Source organism: Mobula birostris, chromosome 4 (genome assembly GCF_030028105.1).
Source record: "Mobula birostris isolate sMobBir1 chromosome 4, sMobBir1.hap1, whole genome shotgun sequence".
In the NCBI taxonomy this organism is placed as follows: domain Eukaryota; kingdom Metazoa; phylum Chordata; class Chondrichthyes; order Myliobatiformes; family Myliobatidae; genus Mobula; species Mobula birostris.
In genome coordinates, this window is record NC_092373.1 from 3,148,897 (window position 1) to 3,175,172 (window position 26,276).

The 26,276-nt window shown below is 44.9% G+C and overlaps 1 protein-coding gene across 1 annotated transcript in view; it reads right to left on the reverse strand.

Moving 5' to 3' along the window:
* The window catches only part of ccdc50a (coiled-coil domain containing 50a), a 148,923-nt gene that overhangs the window by 43,161 nt on the left and 79,486 nt on the right, over positions 1–26,276 (reverse strand). The window contains exons 6-8 of the mRNA XM_072254863.1: positions 14,387–14,511; positions 5,563–5,607; positions 5,237–5,374 (exon numbers count right to left, since the gene is read on the reverse strand). Of these exons, the coding sequence (XP_072110964.1) occupies positions 5,237–5,374; positions 5,563–5,607; positions 14,387–14,511 (308 nt within the window). The remainder of the gene's footprint in view (positions 1–5,236; positions 5,375–5,562; positions 5,608–14,386; positions 14,512–26,276) is intronic.

The following is a 26,276-nucleotide window of genomic DNA, read 5'->3' on the forward strand; positions in this document are numbered from 1 at the left end:
ATGGAGGGGCTACTGCACAGGACCAAAAGAAGCTGCAGAGGGTTGTAAATCTAGTCAGCTCCATCTTGGGTACCAGCCTACAAAGTACCCAGGACATCTTCATGGAATGGTGTCTCAGAAAGGCAGCGTCCATTATTAAGGACCTCCAGCACCCAGGGCATGCCCTTTTCTCACTGTTACCCAACAGGTAGGAGGCACACACTCAGCGATTCAGGAACAGCTTCTTCCCCTCTGCCATCCGATTCCTAAATGGACGTTGAACCCCTGAACACTACCTCACTTTTTGAATACATATTATTTGTTTTTGCACAATTTTTTAATCTATTAAATATATGTGTACTGTAATTGATGTACTTATTTATTTTATTATTATTATATATTTTTTCTTTCTTTTATACTATGTATTGCATTGAATTGCTGCTGCTAAGTTAACAAATTTCACGACGCAAGCTGGTGATAATAAACCTGATTCAGATATATGCTCGACGGAGGGGAGTTTTTTTACCCTTAATGGACTGCGACATATCCACTACTTTTTTTGTAGGATTTTCCATTCAAGAGCATTGGTGTTGCTATACCAGGCCGTGATGCAACCACTCAATATACTCTCCACCACATATCTGTAAAAGTTTGTCAAAGCTTTAGGTGTCGGGTCCAACCTTCACAAGCTCCTAAGGAAATTGCACTTGCCTGCTGGGCCCAGCACAGGTCCTCGAAAATAACAACACCAAGGAATTTAAAATTGCTGACACTCTCCACCTCTGATCCCCTGATAAGGACTTGCTAATGGATCTCTGGTTTTCTCCTCTTGAAGTCAACAATTAGCTCCTTGGTCTTGCTGACATTGAGTGAGAGGTTGTTGTTGTGGCACCAGTCAACCAGATTTTTATTCGGCTTCCTATATGCTAGTTTGTCACCACCTTTGATTCGGGCAACGATAGTGGTGTCGTCAGCAAACTTAAATACATCATTGGAGCTGTGCTTAGTCACTCAGGTCGAGGTGTAAAGTGAATAGAGCAGGGGGCTAAGCACACAACTTTGTAGTGTACCTGTGTTGATGGTGATTGTGGAGAGGATGTTGTCAATCTGAACTGACTGGGGTCTGCAAGTGAGGAAACTGAAGATTTAATTACACAAAAAAATATTGAGGCCAAGGACTTAAAGCTTACTGATGAGTTTTGAGGGGATGATGGTATTGAATGCCAAGCTGTAGTCATAAAGAGTATCCTGATGTATGCATCTATGCTGTCCATATGTTCCAGGCTTCAGTGAAGAGCGATGGCTAATTTATTATCCTCTAAACCCCATTCTTCTACCTTTTCCTCTTAACCTTTGACACACTGACTAATCAAGAATCTATCAATCTCCACTTAAATATATTCAATGACTTGGCCTCCACAGTGACTTGTGGCAATGAATTCCACAGATTCACCACTCTCTGGCTAAAGAAATTGCTCCCCATCTTCATTCTAAATGGATGTCCCCCATGCTGAGGCTATCACCTCACCCTTCACCTGCTAGCTTGTACTCCTTCCGCTCCCTCCACCTTCTTATTCTGGCTCTTATCCCTTACCTTTCCAGTCCTGATGAAGGGTCTTGGCCTGAAACGTCAATTGTTTATTCATTTCCATACATGCTGCCTGACCTGTTGAGTTCCTATAAAATTTTGTGTGTCTTGCTCATAAAATGATTTCTACGTCAGTCCATGGATCTTTTTCCAATCACAGCAAATGCCAAGGAAAGACTGGATAGGATACAGCCTGACCAGCTTCACGTCACAAACTTTAAATCGGCTGTTTATGATCTGTGGTAATTCATACCAAGGTCAGGCTTACCTTTCAAATCCATTCTGCTGAAGGTATATAGCCCTCTGATAACTTGCTTGTTCTGAATACAAAGTATAACTTTGGACATGGACACAGAAGGGTGCCAGGAAAAAACCATTAACATCATGAAAGATCCCACCAATCCTGCTCATGGACTGCTTGTCCCACTCCCATCAGGGAGAAGGCTATGTAGCATCCACATCAGGACAACCAGACTCAAAAACAGTTACTTTCCCCAAGCAGTAAAGCTGATCAACTCCTTCACCCTCTAATCAGATTCAACAAGATGGCGCCACATACTGCAGTTGTGTTGCGAGCTCTGTACCAATTTTATAGTGTAATGCTAATTTCCCTCGCATTTCTTGTTCAGGAATCTGATAGTCACGTCAGATATGATTACTGACTCTTCTGAACATCGGGAAGAAGGCACTAACGCACAACGTGCCACCGTTTCCAGGAACCGCTGGTTACGCAATCCATGGGAGGCTCATTTATCACACCACAGCGGCCTCGGAAGTGGCGCCGCAGGCGAGGGCGAAGGGCCAGCGCCTGGTGAGGTTGAGACGGCGTGCTAATTGGCTGCCGCTCTCCAGCATACACATGGTTAATGTTTTGTCCCTGGACGATAAGCTGTGCAAACAGAGAGCCAGAATCTCCTATCAGTAGGAAACAAAGGAATGTAACGTTCTGTGCTTCGTGGAGACCTGGCTGATGGAGGAGATACCGGATCATGCCATCCAGCCCTCTGGGATCTCCCTGTTCCAGGCGGACAGGTCGAAAAACCTCTCTGGGAAGAGTAGAGGAGGAGTGGTATGCTTCATGGTCAACAATGCTTGGCGCGACCCCTAGAATGTGCATGCACTTAAATCCTTTTGTTCCCCAGACCTGGAATACCTGGTGCTACTGAGTAGACCTTTTTGGCTGCCTAGGGAGTTCACAGCTGTGTATATTCCGCTGCAGGCTGATACTGACATAGCTCTCAAGGAACTGTACAAGACTATCAACGCGCTGGAGGTGGCACACCCAGAGGCTGTCTTCATTGTCGCCGGTGACTTTAATAGAGCATCACTGTCTAAAGTCTCTCAACACATCCAGGTGAGCATACAGGGAGATAGCAAACTCAACCACTGCTACTCTCCTTTTGGCAACACCCACAAAACACTCCTCCGTCTGCCATTTGGGAAGTTGGATGACTCCTCGATCTTGCTGCTGCTGAGGTACAGGCAGAAGCTGAACAAGGGATGGCCATTGTTAAAACCATCCACTGTTGGTCCGACCAGTGTCCATGCTACAGTACTGCTTTGATGACGTCAACTGGAAGGTCTTTCGCGATGAGTTCATGGAAGGGATCACGAACTTCATCTGGAAAGTGCATTGAGGATGTTGTCCCCCAGAAATCCATCAGGGTCTATCCAAACCAGAATCCATAGATCAACAGTTCTGTGCGAGCAGCACTTACCACACGACACAGCACTTACATTGCCAGTGATCAGCAGGAGCTCAAGAAATACAGCTACCATCTGCGCAAAGTCATCAAGGCAGCGAAACGACAGCACAGGGACAGGATCCAGACACAACTCTCCACCAACAGCACACAGTTAGGGTAAGGCCTGCACAGCGTTGGAGACATCATGTGCCTCTCTCCCAGATGAGCCATCAATTCCACTATCTAAATCACTGACAAGTAATGTGAAATGTAGCTGTCCCAGTACTGACCCCTGAGTAACACCACTAGTCACTGGCAACCAACCAGAAAAGGTCTCCTTTATTTCCACTCGCTGCCTCCTGCCTATCAGTCATTCCTCTATCCACACCAGTATCTTTCCTGTAACACCATAGGATTTTATCTTGTTAAGCAGCTTCATGTGAGGCACCTTATCAAGTGCCTTCTGAAAATCCAAGTACATGATATCCATGCCTCTCCTTTGTCCACCCTGCTTATTACTTCCTCAAAGAATTCTAACAGATTTGTCAGGAAAGATTTCCCTTGACAGAAACCATGCTGACTTTAACTTAATCAATCATTAGTCTCCAAGTACCCTGAAAGGTCATCCTTAATAATACACCCTAACACTTTCCCAGCCACTGAGGTTAGGTTAACTGGTCTATAGCTTCCTTTTTTTTTTTTACCTTCCTTGCTTTTTGAAGAGTGGGATGACATTTGCAATCTTCCAGTCCTCTGGGACTATGCCAGAATCAAGTGATCCTTGAAAGATCATGACCAATGCATCCGTTATCTCATCAGCAACCTCTCTCAGGACTCTGGGATGTTGTCCATCTGGTCCAGGTGACTTATCCACCTTAAGACCTTTGAGTTTGCCTAGCACTTTTTCCTTTGTAATAGCAATGGCACTCACTCCTGCTCCCTGACACTCACAGACTTCTGGCATGCAGCTAGTGTCTTCCACCCTAAAGACTGAAGCAAAGTACTTATTAAGTTCATCTGCCATTTCTTTGCCCCTCATTACTACCTCACCAGCATCACTTTCCACTAGCCCAATGTCAACTCCCACCTCCCTTTTCTTCTTTGTATAACTGAAAAAAACTTTTAGTATCCTGCTTTATATTATCGGCTATTTACCCTCATATTTCATCTTTTCCTTCCTTATAGCTTTTTAGTTGCCTTTTGTTGGATTTTAAAAGCTTCCTGATCATCCAACTTCCCACTCATTTTTGCTACCTTATATGCCCTTTCCTTGACTTTTATGCAGTCCTTAACTTCCTCTGTCAGCCACGATTGCCTAGCCCCACCATTTGAGAACTACTACTTCTGTGGGACATATCTATCTTGCAACTTGCAAGCTACTCCCAAAAACTTCAGCCATCTCTGTTCTGCTGTCATTCCTGCTAGTATCCTCCTCCAATCCACCTGAGCAAGCTCCTCTCTCATGTCTCTGTAACTCTCTTTATTCCATTATAATACTGAAACATGTGAGTTATTCTTCTCCATCTTAAATTTCAGTATGAATTCAATTATATTATGATCACTGCTTCCTAAGGGTTTCTTTACATTAAGCTAACAAAACCTGGGTTATTACACGAGTCAGCTTGCCCCCGAGTAGGCTCAAGCACAAGCTGCTCTAAAAAGTCATCTTGTAGGCATTCAACAAATTCCCTCTCTGGCAATCCAACACCGACCTGATTTTCCCAATCCACTTGCATTAAACAATTTTGAATCTTGAAACTGTATGATAGTTACCAGTTAACTAGCTGAGTTAATTAACCTGATGCTTCCCCTGACAAGTCCAAACAAAAGCCCAGAAGCAAAAAGATGAGAAAAGCTACAGATGCACCAGGCTTGATGAAGGTCTCGACTTGAAATGCCTACTGTATATTCTTTTCCATAGGTGCTGCCTGGCCTGCTGAACTCCTCCAGCATTCTGTGTGTGTAACCCAGAAGCCAGCCTTACCTTCCTCTCCATGTCATGTTTCCTCCAGTCTGATGACCCCTTCCTCTGCTCTTCCTCTGTCTTTCGTGAAAAATCTCTCTCCTTAGACTTCCTGAGGACTTGCTTCTTCTCCTCTTCCATGAGTAAACGAGCAATCTCCTGACATTTACATAAAGCAATTAGATTTGGCCACAAGACTGAGGGCGAATTAATTACTTCATGGAACGAAGGAAACCCGATGCAGAGAGATGACCTGGGGAACAATCCTCCCTGGAATATTAAATGGAACAATGCTCTTCATGACCCAGAACTATCTGACTAACATAATCGCTGAAAAGTAGTCTTACCTCATCTTGCGCCAACTGAGCTGCTCTCTCAGAACTCTGGGTAGCCTGGATCAGGGAAGAGAAAACAATGAACAGTTGTCATCCTACGCAATGCCCATTGTTTTACAGGTCAGAGTCAAAATCAGGTTTAATAACACTGGTGTATGTTGTGAAATTTGCTCTTTTGCAGCAGCGGTACAGAGAAACACATAATAATAAAAAAACCTCCAATACATATAGGATCTTAAGACACAGTAGCAGCATTAGGCCATTTGGCCCATCAGATCTTCTCCCTACCCAGGGGAAAGTGTCACTGTCTATGTTATCCATGCCTTTGTTAGTTTTAAAGGTTGTTTAAAAGGTTGTCCTTCATTTTTCTACATTCCAAGAAATGAAGTCCTGGCCTGGCCAACCTCTCCCAATAACTCGGCTCTCTAGTCCTGGCAACATCCTTGCAAGTTATTTCTGCGCTCCGTTTGATTAATCAATCTGTTCTCTTGGTTGCTTGCGGTGGACAGGAAGGTTCGACAACGGGTTGTCAAAACTGCCTGACGCATCACTGGCACCAGCCTACCCGCCATCAAAGACATTATATACAGAAAGGTGCTGGAAAAGGGCCACTAACATCATGAAGGATCCCACCCACTCTGTTCATGGACGATTTATCGCGCTTCTATCAGGGAGGAGGCTATGCAGCATCCACACAAGGACCATCAGACTCAAAAACAGTTCCTTTCCCCAAGCAGCAAGACTGATCAACACCCCTACCCACTAACTCACCCCTTCACACCCGCAACCAACACTACTTAATCATTTCCTGTTGGTCACCTTATGTACTGACACTCCTGTGCCAAGCATCACTTTATGGACATACAATCAACCTATGTTAAGCTCTCTTAAGTATTTATATTTACTGCGTTTTTTGTGCTGCACTGGATCATGAGTAACAATTATTTTGTTCTCCTTTACCCTTGTTTACTGGAAATGACATTAAACAATCTTTAATCCTGAGAGGTAAGTATTGGTCCACAAGTACAGGGGTTCCCAACAATTTTTTTTATGCTATGCATTCCTACTGTTAACTGAGGAAGTCTATGGATCCCAGGTTGGGAACCCCAGCTCTAGAGGCAGAGAAACTCACGATCCGGAGGCAAAGGTTGGGAATTGAGCATAAATCTTCCAGAATGCTGCTGGGCCAGGAGTCAGGTTTAATATCACTAGCATACTTCATGAAATATGTTGCTTTGTGCCAGCAGTACCGTGCAATACATAATAATACAAAATTATAAATTACAATAAGCATTTAAAAAAAATCAAATTGAATAAAAATAATGAGGTATTGTACAAGGGTTCATTGTCCACTCAGAAATCTGATAGCAGAGGGGAAGAAGCTGTTCCTGAACCCTGAGTGTCTCTCTTCAGGCTCCTGTACCTCCACTCTGATGGTAGCGATGAGAAGAGGGCATGTCCTGTAGTGATGGGGGTCTTTAATGATGGTATCTTCTTTTGAAAATGTCCTTGATGCTGGCGAGGCTGATGCCCATGATAGAACTGGCCGAGTTTACAACATTTTGCAGCTTTCTCTGATCCTGTTCAATGTCCCCCGTCCCACCCCCTCGCCCTACACCATGAAGATGCAGCCAGTTAGAATGCTCTCTATGGTATATCTGTATAAATTTGAGAGAGTCTTTGGTGATATACCAAGTCTCCTCAAACTCCTTATAACATATAGCTACTGTCGTGCCTTTTTTTAAGATTGCATCAATATATTGGGCCCAGGATAGGTCTTCAGAGATGTTAACTCACAGGAACTTGAAACTGCTCATCCGTTCCCCTGCAGATCCCTCAGTGAGGGATTGACTGTGGACTTCAGGAGGGAGAAGACAAGGGAACACACACAGATGTATGTGTTCCCTCATCTTCCCCTCCCTGAAGTCCATAATCAATTCCTTGGTCGTACTGATAGTCAGTGCAAGGTTGTTGCTGTTGTATCACGGCCTGCTATGGAAACAAAAATGCACTTGCATGGAAAAGCCTACAAAACGTAGTGGATATGGCTCAGTCCCTGATGGGTAAAGCCCGCCCCACCACTGAGCACAAATCTACTCAGAGCACTGTCACAGGAAAGCAGCATCCATCAGACACCCCCACCATCCAGGCCATGCACTCTTCTCACTGCTACCATTGGGAAGAAGGTACAGGACCCATATGTACCACCAGGTTCAGGAACAGTTATTACCCCTCAACCATCAGGCTCTTGAACCAGAGGGGATAACTTCACTCATCCCAACATTCTCACAACCTATGAACTCACTTTCAAAGACTCTTCATCTCATTTTCTTGATATTTATTGTTTATTTAATTATTATTCATGGCTCCTTCAGGTTATCAGAGCCAGATGTAGTAGTGGGGAATAAGCTCCCACTACCTATTAAATGTTCCCAATGACATCCATCTCAAGTAGTCTCTGACAACCAAGTCCAGCTCCTGGCCTTCACATGTGGCTTAGCTACTGAGCCCGGTGAAACAATTTCTATTGACAGAAGAAGGGGCAAAGGTGGGTTACTGATGCCTTAAAGCCAGTCGCTTTGGGCAGATGGGGTTCCTTGGCCATGATTGGCAGCTCATCTAGGAGAAGAAAAACTCCGATCTCAAACCTCTGCTGCCTTGCGGCTATACTCACTCATGCGGAGGGCTTTGGGTGTAAACCCCTGAGGAACAATCTGGAGCTGGAGTCCCTCAGGCAGTCCTACATTGAGTTCAACTGACTGGGAACTCCTGCGATGCCACTGTGCCAAACTGTATCAGTCTCTGCCAATCCTTTGGATTCATCAGTTGCCTTGAGAGGGGGGAGCCTGCTGTATGGGTAACAGCTTGCTCTCCATATTGTACTGTCCTGGCTTGAGTACTACCTTGCATAGACAGTTGGGACGCAATATCCACGGTTGACCCCAAGCAATGGAGGGTGTCTATTATTACTGTGTTTCTATTTGCACAGTTTGCATTTTTTTTGCACACTGGTTGTTTGTCTGTTCTGTTGGGTGCAGTCTTCCATTGATTCGCTTGTGTTTTTGTATTTACTGTGAATGCCCACAAGAAAATGAATCTCAGAGTTGTAAATGATTACAAGTCTGCACATTGATAATAAACTTACTTTATACTTAGAACCACTTAACCAGCTGATCTACTTCCACCTGCAGATGGCTGCAGTGTCTCAGTAACATTTCACTGTATTCAGGAGACACATACCAGGGCTTGGTGTGTGCATTCTTTGAAGGGCACACGGAAGGTTCTATGACAACGTTGCAGACAATGGAGTGTGAAGCTTCCTGTTTCTTTGTGTAAGAACAGAACAGTACAGGCCCTTCAGCCCAAGATCCTCTGCCAACCCTTTAACCAACTCCAAGATCAATGTAATCCTTCTCTCCTACACAGACCTCCATTTTCCATTGTCCATATGCCTATCTAAGAGTTTCTTAAATGTCATTATTGTATCTGCATTTACCCCTTGGCAGGGCATTCCAGACACCCACCACCTTCTATGTGAGAGTTGACAAAGTTGCAGGAACCCAATGTGTCATTTCATAAATTTCTTAACAATTACAGCATTGATGTATCAGGATTAGTCAGAGCATCAAAAGTCATGGGAAGAAGGCAGGAGAATGGGGTTGAGAGGGATAATAAATCATCTACAATGTAAGGTGGAGCAGACTCAATGGGCCAAATGGCCTAACTCTAATCCTATGTTACATGTTTCACATGAGGCACACTTTCCTTGATGGAAACACTAAAAGGAATTGCACACACTTTTAACTAGTAATAAAAACAGAATTCGAAGCTGCTACCTTGTCCCCTTTAGGTCAGGTGCAAACCATCTCTTCTGTCCAGGTCCCATTTTCCCTGGAAGAGAGACCAATCATCCAAAAATCTGATGCCCTCTCTCCTACATCATCTCCTCAGCCAAGTGTTCAAGTGTATGATCTTCCTATTTCTGGCATTACTAGCACGTGGCACAGGTAGCAATCTTGAGATCACAACTCTGGAGGTCCTGCCCTTTCACTTAGCACCTAACTCTCTGAACTCACTTTGTTGGATCTTGTCACCCTTCCTAGCTATACCATTGGTACCTGTACGGATCAGGATCTTTGGCTGCTCACCCTCCTTCTTGGAAATGCTTTGGATTTGATCCAAGATGTCTTGGACTCTGGCATCTTGAAGGCAACATAGAAACATAGAAATTAGGTGCAGGAGTAGGTCATTCGGCCCTTCGAGCCTGCACCGCCATTCAGTATGATCATGGCTGATCATCCAACTCAGAACCCTGTACCAGCCTTCCCTCCATACCTTGATCCCTTTAGCCATATCTAACTCCCTCTTAAATATAGCCAATGAACTGGCCTCAACTGTTTCCTGTGGCAGAGAATTCCACAGATTCACCACTCTCTGTGTGAAGAAGTTTTTCCTAATCTCGGTCCTAAAAGGCTTCCCCTTTATCCTCAAACTGTGACCCCTCGTTCTGGACTTCCCCAACATCGGGAACAATCTTCCTGCATCTAGCCTGTCCAATCCCTTTAGGATTTTATATGTTTCAATAAGATCCTCCCTCAATCTTCTAAATTCCAATGAGTATAAGCCTAGTTCATCTAGTCTTTCATCATATGAAAGCCCTGCCATCCCAGGAATCAATCTGGTGAACCTTCTTTGTACTCCCTCTATGGCAAGGATGTCTTTCTTCAGATTAGGGAACCAAAACTGCACACAATACTCCAGGTGTGGCCTCACCAAGGCCTTGTACAACTGCAGTAGTACCTCCCTGCTCCTGTACTCGAATCCTCTTGCTATGAATGCCAGCATACCATTCGCCTTTTTCACCGCCTGCTGTACCTGCATGCCCACCTTCAATGACTGGTGTATAATGACACCCAGGTCTCGTTGCACCTCCCCTTTTCCTAATCAGCCACCATTCAGATAATAATCTGTTTTCCTGTTTTTGCCACCAAAGTGGATAACCTCACATTTATCCACATTAAATTGCATCTGCCATGAATTTGCCCACTCACCTAACCTATCCAAGTCACCCTGCATCCTCTTAGCATCCTCCTCACAGCTAACACTGCCGCCCAGCTTCGTGTCATCCGCAAACTTGGAGATGTTGCATTTAATTCCTTCATCTAAGTCATTAATATATATTGTAAACAACTGGGGTCCCAGCACTGAGCCTTGCGGTACCCCACTAGTCACTGCCTGCCATTCTGAAAAGGTCCCGTTTATTCCCACTCTTTGCTTCCTGTCTGCCAACCAATTCTCTATCCACATCAATACCTTACCCCCAATACCGTGTGCTTTAAGTTTGCACACTAATCTCCTGCGTGGGACCTTGTCAAAAGCCTTTTGAAAATCCAAATATACCACATCCACTGGTTCTCCCCTATCCACCCTACTAGTTACATCCTCAAAAAATTCTATGAGATTCGTCAGACATGCTATCCCGGAATCTCGTCCTTGTCTAGTAACCCAATGGTCATTGGATATATTTAAAGTGGAGGCTGATAGGTTCTTGATTAGTCAAGACAGCAAAGGTTATAGGGAGAAGGCAGGAGAATGGAGTTGAGGGGGATAGTAACTCAGCCAGGATGGAATGGTGGAGCAGACCAGATGGGCCAAATGGCCTAATTCTGCTCTTTTGTTTTATGCTCATTCCATTCTGACGTGTGCTGCTCTACCTAACCCGCTGAGCAAAGAGTCTGAATATCTTACACAAACTGTTCCCAACTGCTGCGCTCAGCCGAGTGTGTTTAAATTCTCTCATTGGCACTTCTCTCAAATGTAACAAAAAAAAAACATAAACACAAGGGATTATGCAGAGTGTGGAATCCAGAGCAACACGCACAAAATGCTGGAGGAAGTCAGCAGTTCAGGCTGCATCTACAGAGAGGATTAAACAGTCGACGCTTGGCCTGAGACCCAATAGATGTAAGGACATGTCCCAGATGGTGAGGAATATAGACAAGGATTTAGCCTCCACAGCTTTCTGAAGCAAGTAATTCCAAAGACTCAGAACCCATAGAGAAGTACAGCACTGAAGCAGGTCATTCAGCCATCTAGCCAATGGCAAAACCATTTAAACTGCCTACTGCCATTGACTTGCACCAGGAACATAGCCCTCCATACCCCTACTATCCATGTCCCTATCCAAACTTCTCTTAAACATTGAAATCGAGCTCACATGGACCACTTGTGCTGGCAACTCATGCCACACTCTCATGACCCTGAGTGAAATTTCCCCCCCCACCCCGTGTTGCCCTAAACTTTTAACCTTTCACCTTTAACCCATGACCTCTGGTTGTAGTCCCTCCAACCTCAGTGGAAAAAGCCTGCTTGCATTAACACTATCTATATCTTTCATAATTTTGTATAGCTCTATTAAATCTCCTCTCAGTCTTCTGTGTTACAAGAAATAACATCCTAACCTATTCAATCTTTCCTTATAACTCAAGTCCTCCAGACCTGACAGCATCCTTGTAAATTTTCTCTGTACTCCTTTAATCTTGTTTACATCTTTCTTGTATGTAGGTGACCAAAATGAACACAATACTCCAAATTAGGACTCACCAACATCTTATACAACTTTAACATAACATCCCATCTCATGAACTGAATACATTGATTTATGACTTTTTTTAAACCCTATCTACCTGTGACAGTACTTTCAACGAACTATGTACCTGTATTCCCAGATCTCTTTGTCCAACCACACTCCTCAGTGCCCTACCATTCACTGTGGAAGACTGGTCCTACCGAAAAGCAAAAACCTTACACTTCTCTGCATTTAATTCCATCTGCCATTTTTCAGCCCATTTTTCCAGCTGATGCAGATCCCTCTGCAAGCCATGACTACCTTCCTCGCTGTTCACTACGCACCCATTTCTTCTTGAGAAGAAATTCTTCCCTTCTGAAATGGTGCACATTCTTCAGAGGCCATGCTGTCTTCTCAACAATTAGCCTGATAAACAACCGCAGAATTTTAAATATTTCAATATTGCCCTACGTTCTTCTGAGCTTTATTGAATAGAGATCCAACCTATAATGGACAAACTTTGGCTGTTTTCTCTGGAGTGGTGGAGACTGAGGAGAGATCTGATAGCGGTCTATAAGATTATGAGATAGAGTGGACAGACAATATCTTTATCCCCCAGAGTTGACAGGTCCAATCCCAGAGAGAGTGTATCTAAAGAAAGGGGATAATTTCAAAGGAGATGGGAGGTTTTTTCCCACCACAGAGTGGCGGGTGCTTGGAATGCGCTGCCTGGGGTGGTGGTAGAGGCAGATACATTAGAGAATTTTAAGAGGCGTTTAGATAGGTACATGAATGTGCGGATAATGAAAGGGTACAGATCAGCCATGACAGATGGCGGAGCAAACCCAATGGGCCAAATAGTCTATTTCTGCTCGTACGTCTTATGATCTCATCCACCATCACACAGGATTTGTGCTAATATTATTTTGTGACAGCATGTGCTATCGTAACTATACGTCTTGTGTGTGACTACATGTACAGTGTTTTGTACCCTGACCTCAGAAGAACGATGTTTTGTTTAGCTGTATCTGTGTGTATGGCTGAATGAAATTTAAACTTGAACTTGAACTTCCTGTGTACTCGTTTGTTCACCAGGTCCTGAAGAAGGGTCTCAGCCCAAAACGGTTACTCTTTCCTATTGATGCTGCCTGAACTGCTGAGTTCCTCTAGCATTTTATGCATGTTTATTGTCATCTGACTGTGCATATATATAACCAAACGAAACAATGTTCCTCCAGAACACAATGCTCCTGCAAAACACAGCATATAAACCAAAATATTGCCATAAATAAGTTAATAAAATATAATTCTAAATGCATGCAGTGTGCAGCTTACTGTCCTAATGTGTGACCTCAATGGTGACACGGTATTCATTAGTCTCATAGCCTGAGGAAAGAAGCTGTTACCAAGTCTGACAGACCTAGTCCTGATGTGTCTGTACCTCCTTCCTGATGGTAGTAAGTCAAAGAGATGGTGGTTTGGGTACAAGAGATCCTCAACAGTGCTTCAGGCCCTCTAGTTCTAGTCTCACCCAACCTCAGTGGAAAAAACCCGCTTGCAGTTACCCATCTATAATCCTCATAATTTTGTATACTTCTATCAAATTTCACACAGCACTGTGGAGTCCCGAGCTCCTAGTACCACCCTACCCCACAGGTCGCATTTGCTAATGGTAACTCCACGTGTAGGCAGAAACATTCTGAAATTTCTTACCTACAGGATAGATGTCAATAAGATGGAAAGAGCGCAAAGAAAATTTACAAGGATGTTGCTGGGACTTAAACCACTGAGTTATAGGGAAAGGTTGAATAAATTTGGACTTTATTCCCTGGAGGGTAGGAGAATGAGGGAAATTTGACAGAGGTATACCAAATTATGAGGGTACAGTTAGGGTAAATGTAAGCAGGCATTTTCCACTGAGGTTGGGTGGGACTACAATTAGAGGACATGGGTTAAGAGTAAAAAGTGAAATATTTAAGGGGAACATAAGGGGGGGACTTCTTCACCGGAGAGTGATGAGAGTGTGGAATGAGCTGCCAGCAAAAGTGGTGAGTGAAAGTTTGATTTCAACATTTAAAGAGAAGTTTGGATTGATACATAGATAGGAGGGGTATAGAGAACTGTGGACTGGGTGCAGTCTATGAGACCGGGCAGAATAACATTCAGCATGGAATAGATGTGAAGAGCCTGTTTCTGTGTTGTAGTGTTCTTTGACAAGTTGCACAGTAATTGGACATAAATAGCCACAAGACAATTTCTTTCTCTCACCCTGATCTCCTCTTGCTGGAGTTTCTGTGCCAATTCAGCATCCTTCATCTCCAGCTCCTTGGTGGACATTCTCGAAATGCCATGCATGGCTTCCGTAACTCCATACTCCATCCTGGCCTTCAGCCCTGAAGGAGGGAGGAAAATTCACAGGTCAGCAAACACAATGGAACAACCCCTTTCCCAGCCTACGACGTACCAGTCTTCCAGCTGCTTGCACATGCTTGTGGAACGAGCACATGTTCAATCTCTGGAACTGCGTTTAACATCGCAGCAGGCTCACATTCTGAATCAGAATCAGGTTTAATATCACTAGTATATTTCATGAAATTTGCTGTCTTGCAGCAGGAGTACATTGCAATATATAATTAGAAAGCTATAAATTATATCTATATATAAAATTTACAGCTATATGACTGAAAAAGTGCAAAGAATTAGTGATGGCAGAGGGGAAGAAGCTGTTCCTAAAACATTGAGTGTGTGTCTTCAGACTCCTGTACCTCCTCCCTGATATTAGCAATGAGAAGAGGGCACGTCTTGGGTGATGAGGGACCTTAATGATGGATGCCATCTTTTTGAGGGATTGCTCCTTGAAGATGTCCTCGATGCTGGGGAGGCTGGTGCCCATGATGGAGCTGACTGAGTTTACAACTTACTGCAGCTTTTACTGATCCTGTCCAGTGGGCCCTCCATACCAGATGGTGATGGGGGTCCTTAATGATGGATGATGCCTTTTTGAGGCATCTTCTTTGTCAGATGCCCTTGATACTGTGGAGGCAAATTTCTGCCCCCTCATACCAGATGGTGATGTAACCAGTTAGAAAAATAATCTTCATGGAACATCTGTAGAATTCAGTATCTTTGGTGGCATGCAAAATTTCCTCAAAGTCCTAATGAGGTGTAGCCAATGTTGTGCCTTCTTTGTGACTGCATCAATGTTGGGCCCGAGGTAGATCTTTAGACGTGTTGACATCCAGGAGGTTTCTCGCAGGACGGCGACACTTGTTCAAAAGGAGAGTTTCATGGGTGTTCAGACTCATTCCAATGGCCCAATCAGTGGCAGGAGCAGGCCCACAGCGATGAGCTTTCTCTCATGTTGGCAACACTTGGTTAAAAGTACAAAAGAGACAAGTGGGGCGGCCATTGTTGGGAGTACACCAGTGGTGAGAGTAGCAGTGTCAGCCTTTCGTTCAAAGGAGACTTCCGCTTGAAAGAGGCATTAGCTCTGGGTAAGTTTCTGTTAAAAGTTCCCTTTTTTTCCCTCTCTCTTACTGTACCTGGTGTAGTAAATGGCCGTTGTGTGTTCATCATGCCGGATGCTGGAGTCCTGGGAGACTTCAGGTCTCCCAGGAAACTACATCTGTGTGAAGTGCATGCGGCTGCAGCTCCTTGAAGACCGTGTTAGGGATCTGGAGCAGCAGCTGAATGACCTTCGGCCTGTACAGGAGAGTGAGGAGATAATCAATCAGAGTTACAGGGAAGTAGTCACCCTGAAGGAGGTGAATATCTGGGTGACTGTCAGGAGAAAAGGTAATGTGAATAGGCAGTTGACACAGAGCACCCCTGTGGCCATTTCGCTCAAAAATACGTATACTGCTTTGGAGACTGTTGTGGGTGATGACCTCCCAGGGGAATGCCATAAAGACTGGGTTACTAGCACTGATGCAGAAGGGAAAGAGGGAGAATCTGGGCGTGGTAGTGATAGGGGACTCAATAGTCAGAGGAACAGACAGGAGATTCTGTGGATGTAAACGGCACACCTAGATGGTATGTTGCCTCCCAGGTGCCAGAGTCAGAGATGTCTTGGATTGGGTCTACAGCATTTCAGAGAGGGAGGGAGAGCAGCCAGATGTCTTGGTACGTATTAGTACCAATGACATAGAAAGGAAAACCAAAGAGGTCCTGAAAAGAGAATTTAGAGAGCTAGGCAGAAAGCTGAGAAACACACACAAAATGCTGGAGGAACTCAGCAAGCCAGGCAGCTTCCGGGAAAACAGTACAGTCAACATTTTGGGCTGGAACCCTTCGGCAGGACTGCAGGAAAAAAAAAGCTGAGGAGTAGATTTAAAAGGTGGGAAGAGGGGAGACAGAAACACAAGGTGATAGGTGAAACCAGGACAGAGAGGGGTGAAGTAAAGAACTGGGAAGTAAATTGGTAAACAAGACAGAAGGCCATGGAAGAAAGAAAAGGGGTTGAGGAGCACCAGAAAGAGGTAATGAGATAAGGTGAGAGAGGGAAAAGGGGATGGCAAATGGTGAAGGGGGGGCAGAGGGCATTACCGGAAGTTTGAGAAATCAATATTCACGCCATCACATCAGGTTGGAGGCTACCCAAACTGAATATAAGGAGTTGTACCTTCAACCTAAGTGTGGGCTCATCACGAGAGCGGAGATGGCCATGGATAGACATATCGGAATGGGTATGGGAAGAGGAGTTAAAATGGGCAGCCACTGGGAGATCCCGCTTTTTCAGGCAGACGGAGCATAGGTGCATGGCAAAGCAGTCTCCCAATCTACAACAGGTTTCACCGCTATACAGGAGGCCAATCTAGGAGCACCGGACATGGTATATGACCCCAACAGACTCACAGGTGAAGTGTTGCCTCACCTGGAAGGACTGTTTAGGGCCCTGAATGGTAGTGAGGGAGGAGGTGTAGGGGCAGGTGTAGCAGTTGTTCTGCCTGCAGGAGGGAAATCAGTGGGGAGGGACAAATGCACAAGGGAGTCACGTAGGGAGTGATCCCTGTGGAAAGCAGAAAGTTGGAGCAGAAGGTAAAATGTGTTTGGTGGTGGGATCCCATTGGAGGTGGCTGAAATTTCGGAGAATTATGTGCTGGATGTGGAGAATGGTGGGGTGGTAGGTGAGGACAAGAGGAACCCTGTCCCTGGTTGGTTGGTGGGAGGATGGAGTGAGAGCAGACATGTGTGAAATGGAAGAGTTGCGATTGAGGGTAGCGTTGATTATGGAGGAAGGAAAGCCCCTTCCCTCTTTCTGGAGGTGGAGCGGAGTAATGATGGTGCCAAATGGCGACTCCTTTACTTGCATCTTCGGAAGCAGCTCTATTTTCATCTTTAGATAGATAGATAGACATACCTTATTAATCCCGAGGGAAATTTGGTTTTGTTACAGCCACACCAACCAAGAATAGAGCATAAATATAGCAATACAAAAAACCCCAACAATCAAACAACAAAATGCAAACTATGCCAGACGGAAAATTAGTCCAGGACCAGTCTATTGGCTCAGGGTGTCTGACCCTCACGGGAGGAGCTGCACATTCGATGGCCACAGGCAGGAATGACCTCCCGTGCCGCCAAGTGTTGTATCACGGTGGAATGTGGCCGAAGTCCAACAGTAAAAAGTTCAATATCCAGTCTGCAAACACGTTCCTCGATCGTAATATACCCCGAATTGCACCATCTGTTGTTAGCCAGACCAGTAAGCACCCCAACTTCTTTACGCTCACCGCTCTCAGAGCACTTCTGGTCAGCCAGAACGGTATTACCCACCGAACTCCTCTTCTCCAAAAGTCTCTGTTGTTTCGACCCGGTCTTCTTTCCTCTAATATCTTTTATTTTACCCTTTCAGGGTTCTTTTGAAGACCCTGACTTCGGTTCTTTGTGGGAATGGGACCCGATCTTGGGGTTTCACAACCAGCCGTTGTTCAGCACGCCAAGGGCTTGGCCTAATAGTCCGTCTCGGATTTGGAAGCCTAGGATCTCGGGGCTCCAGACACGGGCGGATCAAGGGTCAATGTCACGGCAGGAGACCTATGTGTCGTCGGGGGAGACAGAATATCTGCAGCTGTGTGCCCAAGGACTTATCTTTGGGGACAGAGCTCGAAAAAAGTGACGTGATGAACTTTTAATATCATAAACCAGTGAGCTGTTTGGTATGTCTCTCTGCTCCCTGGAAAAACAGAGGCACCTCCTTTTCCCTTATTAGGGCGGAAGAGAGCCTGTGGTATGTCGTATACGGGGTGAAACGTGAAGTCTTTGGGGTAACTGTAAGTCTGTGTCTTTGCTCGTGGTGAGTGCCCGGTGGTGGTGCCGATGCTTTTTTTTGCCGGTGGGGGAGGGGAAACTGCTGCTTGCTGCCACTTACATGCAGAAGGGACTTTGGGGTTCTAACATTTAACTGCTGTTCATTCTTTGGGGCACTCCTCTGTCTTCATGGATAGTTGCGAAGAAAAAGCATTTCAGGATGTATATTGTGTACATTTCTCTGCATTAAATTGGACCTTTGAACCTTCCTTTGAAAAAGGAGGTAATCTGCTTCATTCTGGAATGAAAGGCCTCATCCTGAGAGCAGATGCGGCGGAAACAAAGGAATTGAGAGAAGTGGATGGCGTTTTTACAAGTAGCAGGGTGGGAAGAGGTATTGTCCAAGTAGCTCTGAGAGTCGGTGAGTTTATAATAGACATCAGTAGATAAGCCGTCTTCAGAGACAGAGACAGTGAGATTGAGAAAGGGGAGGTTGGCGTCAGAAGTGGACCAGGTAAATTTGAGGGCAAAGTAGATGAAGTCAAAGAGTTCAGCATGGGTACAGGAAGCAGCTCCGATGCAGTCGTCAATGTAGCATAGGAAAAAAGCGGGACGGTCACCAGTGTATCCTTGGAGCATAGACCGTTCCACGTAGCAGACAAACAGTAATAATTTCTGGACTGCTGCCTGTGCCACACACCAGTGAAGGTAGGAACAGGATGATCTGGCAAATTAATGTGTGGCTGAGAAGCTGGTGCAGGGGGCAGGGCTTCAGGTTCTCGGATCTTTAGGATCTCCTCTGGGTGAGGTAGGACCTGTTCAAAAGTGACGGGTTCACCTGAACCCAAGGGGGACCAATATTCTCACGGGCACGTTTGTTAGAGCTGTTGGGGAGAATTTATACTAATTTGGCAGTAGGTGGGAATTGGAGTGAAAGGACTCTGGATAGAATGGATGGTAAAAAAACAAAGATAGCATGCATTCAAATAGGATATAATTGCAGCCAGCAGTACGAGTATCAGTGCGTTAGGGGTGCAGAATCAAAAAGGGTAGCAAAGTGTTATATCTCATTTCACAGTGTATAAGAAATAAGGTGGATGATCTTGTTGCACTATTACAGATAGTTGGTTATGATGTTGTGGCCATCACTGAATTGTGGCTGAAGAATGATTGTAGATGGGAGCTGAATGTCCAAGGTTACACATTGTATCAGAGGAAAAGGAATGTCGGCAGAGGGGGTGGTGTGGCTCTGCTGGCAAAGAATGGCATCAAGTCAGTAGAAAGATGTGACATATGATCGGAAGATATTGGATCCTTGTGGATTGGGTTAAGAAACTGCAAGGATCCTGATGGCAGTTATATACAGGTCTCCAACATAAGCTGGGAATTGGACCATAGATTACAACAGGAAATGGAAAAGGCATGTCAAAAGGGTAATGTTATGATAGTCAGGGGAGATTTCAATATGCAGGTCGACTGGGAAAATCAGGTTGGAAATGGATCACAAGAGAGAGAGTTTGTTGAATGCCTATGAGATGGCATTTTACAGCAGTTTGTCATTGAGCCTACTAAGGGAGAAAGTAAAGTCTGACGTAGTAGTATTTCAGTAGAGTAAAGGAAATTACAGTGATATGACAAGGTCTGGCATAATAGACTCCGTGTTAAGCTGAGATCCAAAGGAATATCTGGAAAACTGCTTAGTTGGCTGCAGAGTTACCTTCATGGACGGACCATCAAAGCTGTTATATCTGGTCAGGCTTCTGATTCTTCAACCGTCAATGCATCTGTACCACGGGGTTCAATACTTAGGCCACTTCTGTTTTCCATCTTTATTGACGACTTAGTTGATGCATGCAGTAACGAGCTATACCTGTACGCCGATGACTCCACACTATTCGCACCAATTAGAGCAGGAGAGAGTCATACAGTGGCAGCAGGCCTGAATAGGGAACTTGACAGGATGAAAGCCTGGGCAGACGACTGGAATGTCACCTTTGAGCCTACTAAGTGCAAGGCGATGGTGATGTCTAGGAAGAGGAATCCATCTAACCCCAACCTGTACTTTGGGAACTGCAAGCTGGATTTAAGGAAGGAGCTAGTAATCCTTGGTGTTAATATTGACAGCAAGTTGGTGTAGGATAAACACCCTTCCATTATTTCAAACAAGGCTGGACAAAGGCTTGGAGCTCTGTGGAAAGTAGCATCCAAACTAGACAAAGAGGGCAGAGCCACAGTTTACAAAGCCCAGGTACGAAGTACTATGGAGTATGCCTGCTTATCATGGATGAATGCCTCACAGAGTGTCCTCAGCCAGCTTGATTCCATTCAAAGAAAGGCTCTCAGGATTATAGGCGTAGATGAAGCCACAGCTCGTGAGAAGCTAGCCATCAGTAGCTTACACCACAGACGATAGGTTGCTGCAGCTACTGTGCTGTACAAAATGCACACCAGCCACAGCCCTGCAGACCTTCACGCCACGCTGCCTTCACCTTATGAGAGACGGCGCACCACACGATCAAGTTTATCTATGCTTGCTCATGCTGTTTCGATGCGTGATGTGAGAACCCACACACTGGATAGAAGCTTCCTTCACTGTGCTATCAGAATTTGGAACAGCCTTCCAGATGCTGTGGTTGGAAACTTCTGCGATGATGGGGTCCAAGCCTTCAAGAATCAAGTGCACAAACACCTATCATCTCTGGGAGGGAAGTCACATGCTTCTTCATAAGCTTTCATGAAGGGGACCAGAATGGCAATGCTGGGTTGTTGGTTGGTAAGGTGTATTTTTATGCTGTCTATCAATGATTTAGATGATGGAATAGGTGGCTTTGTTGCCAAGTTTGCAGAGGATACAAAGATTGGTGGAGGGGCAGGTAGTGTTAAGGAAGCATAAGGAATAAGGTGGATGATCTTGTTGTACAGCTACAGATTGGCAGGTATGATATTGTGGCCATCACTGAGACCTGGCTAAAGGATGCATGTCTCTGGGAGCTGAACGTCCAAGGATACATGATGTATCGGAAGGATAGGAAGGTAGGCAGAGGGGGATGCGTGGCTTTATTGGTAAGAAATGATATTAAATCATTAGAAAGAGGTGTTATAGGATCGGAAGGTACAGAATCTTTATGGGTTGAGCTAAGAAATCGCAGGGGTAAAAGGACCCTGATGGCAGTTATTTATAGGTCTCCAAACAGCTGCAGGGATGTGGACTACAAATTACAACTGGAAATAGAAAAGGCTTGTCAGAAGGGCAGTGTTATGATAATTGTGGGGGATTTTAACATGCGAGTAGATTGGGAAAATCAGGTCAGCACTGGATCTCGAGAGAGAATTTGTAGAATGTCTGCGAGATGGCTTTTTAGAACAGCTTGTTGTTGAGCCCACTAGGGGATCGGCTGTACTGGTTTGGGTATTGTGTAATGAATGGGAGGTGATTAGATAGATTGAGGTGAAGGAACCCTTAGGAGGCAGTGATCATAACATGATTGAGTTCACTGTGAAATTTGAAAAAGAGAAGCCGAAATCTGATGTGTCGGTATTTCAGTGGAGTAAAGGAAATTATAGTGGCATGAGAGCGGAACTGGCCAAGGTTGACTGGAAAGGGACACTGGCGGGAAAGACAGCAGAGCAGCAGTGGCTGGAGTTTATGCGAGAAATGAGGAATGTGCAAGACAGGTATATTCCAAAAAAGAAGAAATTTTCGAGTGGAAAAAGGATGCAACCCTGGTTGACAAGAGAAGTCAAAGCCAAAGTTAAAGCAAAGGAGAGGGCATACAAGGAAGCAAAAATTAGTGGGAAGACAGAGGATTGGGAAGTTTTTAAAACCTTACAAAAGGAAACCAAGAAGGTCATTAAGAGAGAAAAGATTAACTATGAAAGGAAGCTAGCAAATAATATCAATGAGGATACTAAAAGCTTTTTCAAGTATATAAAGAGTAAAAGACAGGTGAGAGTAGATATAGGACCGATAGAAAATGATGCTGGAGAAATTGTAATGGGAGATAAGGAGATGGCAGAGGAACTGAACGAGTATTTTGCATCAATCTTCACTGAGGAAGACATCAGCAGTATACCGGACATTCAAGGGTGGCAGGGAAAAGAAGTGTGCGCAGTCACAATTATGACAGAGAAAGTACTAAGGAAGCTGAATAGGCTAAAGGTAGATAAATCTCCTGGACCAGATGGAATGCACCCTCGTGTTCTGAAGGAAGTAGCTGTGGAGATTGCGGAGGCATTAGCGATGATCTTTCAAAAGTCAATAGACTCTGGCATGGTTCCGGAAGACTGGAAGATTGCAAATGTCACTCCGCTATTTAAGAAGGGGGCAAGGAAGCAAAATGGAAATTATAGACCTGTTAGCTAGACATTGGTGGTTGGGAAGTTGTTGGAAGTTGTCGCCTCACCTGGAAGGACTGTCTGGGGCCCTGAATGGTGGTAAGGGAAGAAGTGTAAGGGCATGTGTAGCACTTGTTCCACTTACAAGGATAAGTGCCAGGAGGGAGATCAGTGGGGAGGGATGGGGGGGGGGGAACGAATGGACAAGGGAGTCACGTAGGGAGTGATCCCTGCGGAAAGCGGGCGGGGTAGGGAAAGATGTGCTTAGTGGTGGGATCCCGTTGGAGGTGGCGGAAGTTACGGAGAATAATATGTTCATTCTCCGTAACTTCCGCCCCAACATATTATTAACATATAAGTGGGTATGGCCGCAAGACAGTGGAGGTTTGAAATCAGAGTTTTCCCCCTCTTAGATGGATCGCCTTCCCAGGCTGACAAGCTCCATCTACCTGAAGCACTGGTTTTAAGGCGCCAGGACCCGCCTTCGCCCCTGCTCCTGTCAGTAGAAACAGTTCCACCGGGCTTAGAGGCTAAGCCACACGAGAAGGCCAGGAGTTGAACCTGGTTGTCAGAGGCTATTTGAGGTGCATGCCATGAGGAGCACTTTTAGGTAGTGGGAGCTTGTCCCCACTACCACTCCTGGGCTTGACAACCTTGGAACCTACTATCACTGAAAATGCCAAAGCCTCTCACCATGAAGAGAGACTTAGAGACTCTGAAAAGGAAAGCATTACTGATGAAGCTGGTGAGAATACCTGTACATCAAAAAGGCCAAGTAGGAGATCTTTATCAGGAGCAAGGGTGTATGATCAAATCTGCATTTTTCGTAATAAGGTGAAATTTCTGAAAGGCTCCAAGTCACGTGAAAAGCTTACAAAAGCTGTGCAACTCTGAGCTGACCAAACACTACGAGAATGTGCAACCCAAAAGGAAGATGAAAAGATTCTAGCAGTAACAAGCAGAGACATAGTTGCTGCAGAGGCCCACTATCATGTTTCATGCTATAAGGATCATACCAGAATCAAAGAAAAGGAACCTGAGTACAAAGAGAATGATGATGAAACAGATGGTGATGAACTGTATAAAAGGATTGAAAGGGAAGCCTATAAAGACATTCTCAAGTATATCAAAACTGATATCATCCCAACAAGATGATTATACAAGTCACTTCTTTGGTCACGAAACTTGAATCTTTCATGCTATCTGGTGGAGTTACACTCCTGCAAGATTCTACAAGGAAGCACCTTCGCAGGAAACTGGAATCTGAGCTGGGCAATTCAGTAGATATATTTCCAGATGACAAAGGAAAATTGTTAATGGTTCCTGAAATTGTATCATTAAGGGACGTTGTCGTGGAAAATCAAACTCTACAGAGGGAACTCAAAGTTTGGAGGGCCAAGGCAACCAATTTCAACAAGATCATAGATCAGACTTCATCACATATCAGATCAATCACTAGACAGGAGATGACTGTGACTCCTTGGCCATTCCATCCATCTGATGTGAAAGATAGTGCTCACACCTCCATACCGGATCAACTAGAGTGGCTTCTTGTTGGACTGCTCACACCAATCCTGACACCACGACTCAAACACAGAGGGTCACTGCTCTGGTTCAGACATTTAGTCAGGACATAATATATGCTGTGACATGTGGTCAACATAAACCACCAAAGCACCTTCTACTTCCTTATGCAGTAAAAACACTGACGGGTAACACTGAGCTCATCCAAACAGTGAACAGGCTTGGGCATGGGGTGTCTTACTCCCAACTTGAAGAGAACGACACTGCTCCGTGTCTCCAAAAGCTAGCAACAACCTCCAACCACAGAGTTGTACTCCAGCCTCCATCAAGCCTCATGTCTTCACCAATCTTGCATGGGACAATATCGATAGACTTGAGGAAACTCTCACTGGAAAGGGTACATCACATAGAGTCAATGGCATAGTGATGGCACAAGGGTGCAGTCTAAGTATGGAGGATATCCTTTCTCATCCCCTTGGATCATTGCTCTGGGCCCTGTCCACACCAAAAGGATTGCTGAGAAAGACAAATAAAGCTACTTTTGCCACAACCTTGCAGAAAAATGTAGCAGTAGAAGAGCAACTCCCAGGAAACTCTGCTACAGTGGTTGATGGAATGAACTTGGTCCAAAGAGTGAAAGCTGATCAAGTTACTTTCAGAGATGTTGCCACAACAATTCTGGGTATGGCTCTGAGGGAAGGCAGTCAGAGTAGCAGAATAGATGTGTTCAACACATACAAGGAGAACTCTATCAAGAATAGTGAAAGATCTCTATGGTGTGAAGAGACTGGTCATGAGTTGCAAGGTATCACAGGCACACAGATGGTGAGGCAGTGGAGGAGCTTCCTGACCAAAGTCAGTAACAATAACGGTCTCATTAACTTCATAGTCCATGAATGGAGGAAGGTGGAGTACAGAGCAAAGCTACAGGAGAAGATTCTGTATACAACTGTGAATGACAAATGTTATAGAATCACATATCAAGACAGTGAGGAGGTGTCAGCTCTTCAGTGTCAACGGGAAGAAACAGATGGCTGCCTACTTCTCCATGCTGCCCATGCCACAAGGGAGGGATACCAGTCTGTAGTGATCTGCTCAGAAGACACAGATGTCTTTATCATGTCTTTAGCGTTTTGTGACAAGATTGAGGCCCCATTGTTCCAGAAGTGTGGCACTAGAACCCGTTCAAGGCTTGTAGACATCAGGAAGGTTGCTGCCACTGTTGGCATAAAAGTTTGTAGGGCTCTCATCGGGTTGCATGCATATACAGGATGTGACACTGTAAGCACTTTTGCAGGCAAAGGGAAGACAAGTGCCCTAAAACTTCTGACCAGCAGCAGGGAAACTCAGGACACATTCTTAGAGTTGGTTCAGGAATGGGACCTCTTCCCAGAACTGACGGACAAACTGGAGGCAGTTACATGTCTCCTGTATGCCCCAAAAGCATCGACCACCAAGGTCAATGAGCTCGGGTGTCACCTTTTCTATTCCAAAAAAGGTGAAATCAAAAGTCGTCAACTCCCACCATGTAAGGACTGCTTAACGAAACATGCACAGTGAGCCAACTGCCAGGCTGGTATATAAGACCATAAGACAAAGGAGCAGAAGTAGGCCATTCGGCCCATCGAGTCTGCTCCGCCATTTTATCATGAGCTGATCCATTTTATCCTATTTAGTTCCACTGCCCCGCCTTCTCACCATAACCTTTGATGCTCTGGCTCCTCAGATACCTATCAATCTCTGCCTTAAAGACACCCAATGACTTGACCTCCACTGCTGCCCATGGCAACAAATTCTATAGATTCACCACCCTCTGACTAAAAAAATTTTTTCGCATTTCTGTTCTGAAAGGGCGCCCTTCAATCCTGAAGTCATGCCCTCTCGTACTAGACTCCCCCATCATGGGAAACAACTTTGCCACGTCCACTCTGTCCATGCCTTTTAACATTCGAAATGTTTCTATGAGGTCTCCCCTCATTCTTCTAAACTCCAAGGAATACAGTCCAAGAGCGGACAAACTTTTCTCATATGTTAACCCTCTCATTCCCGG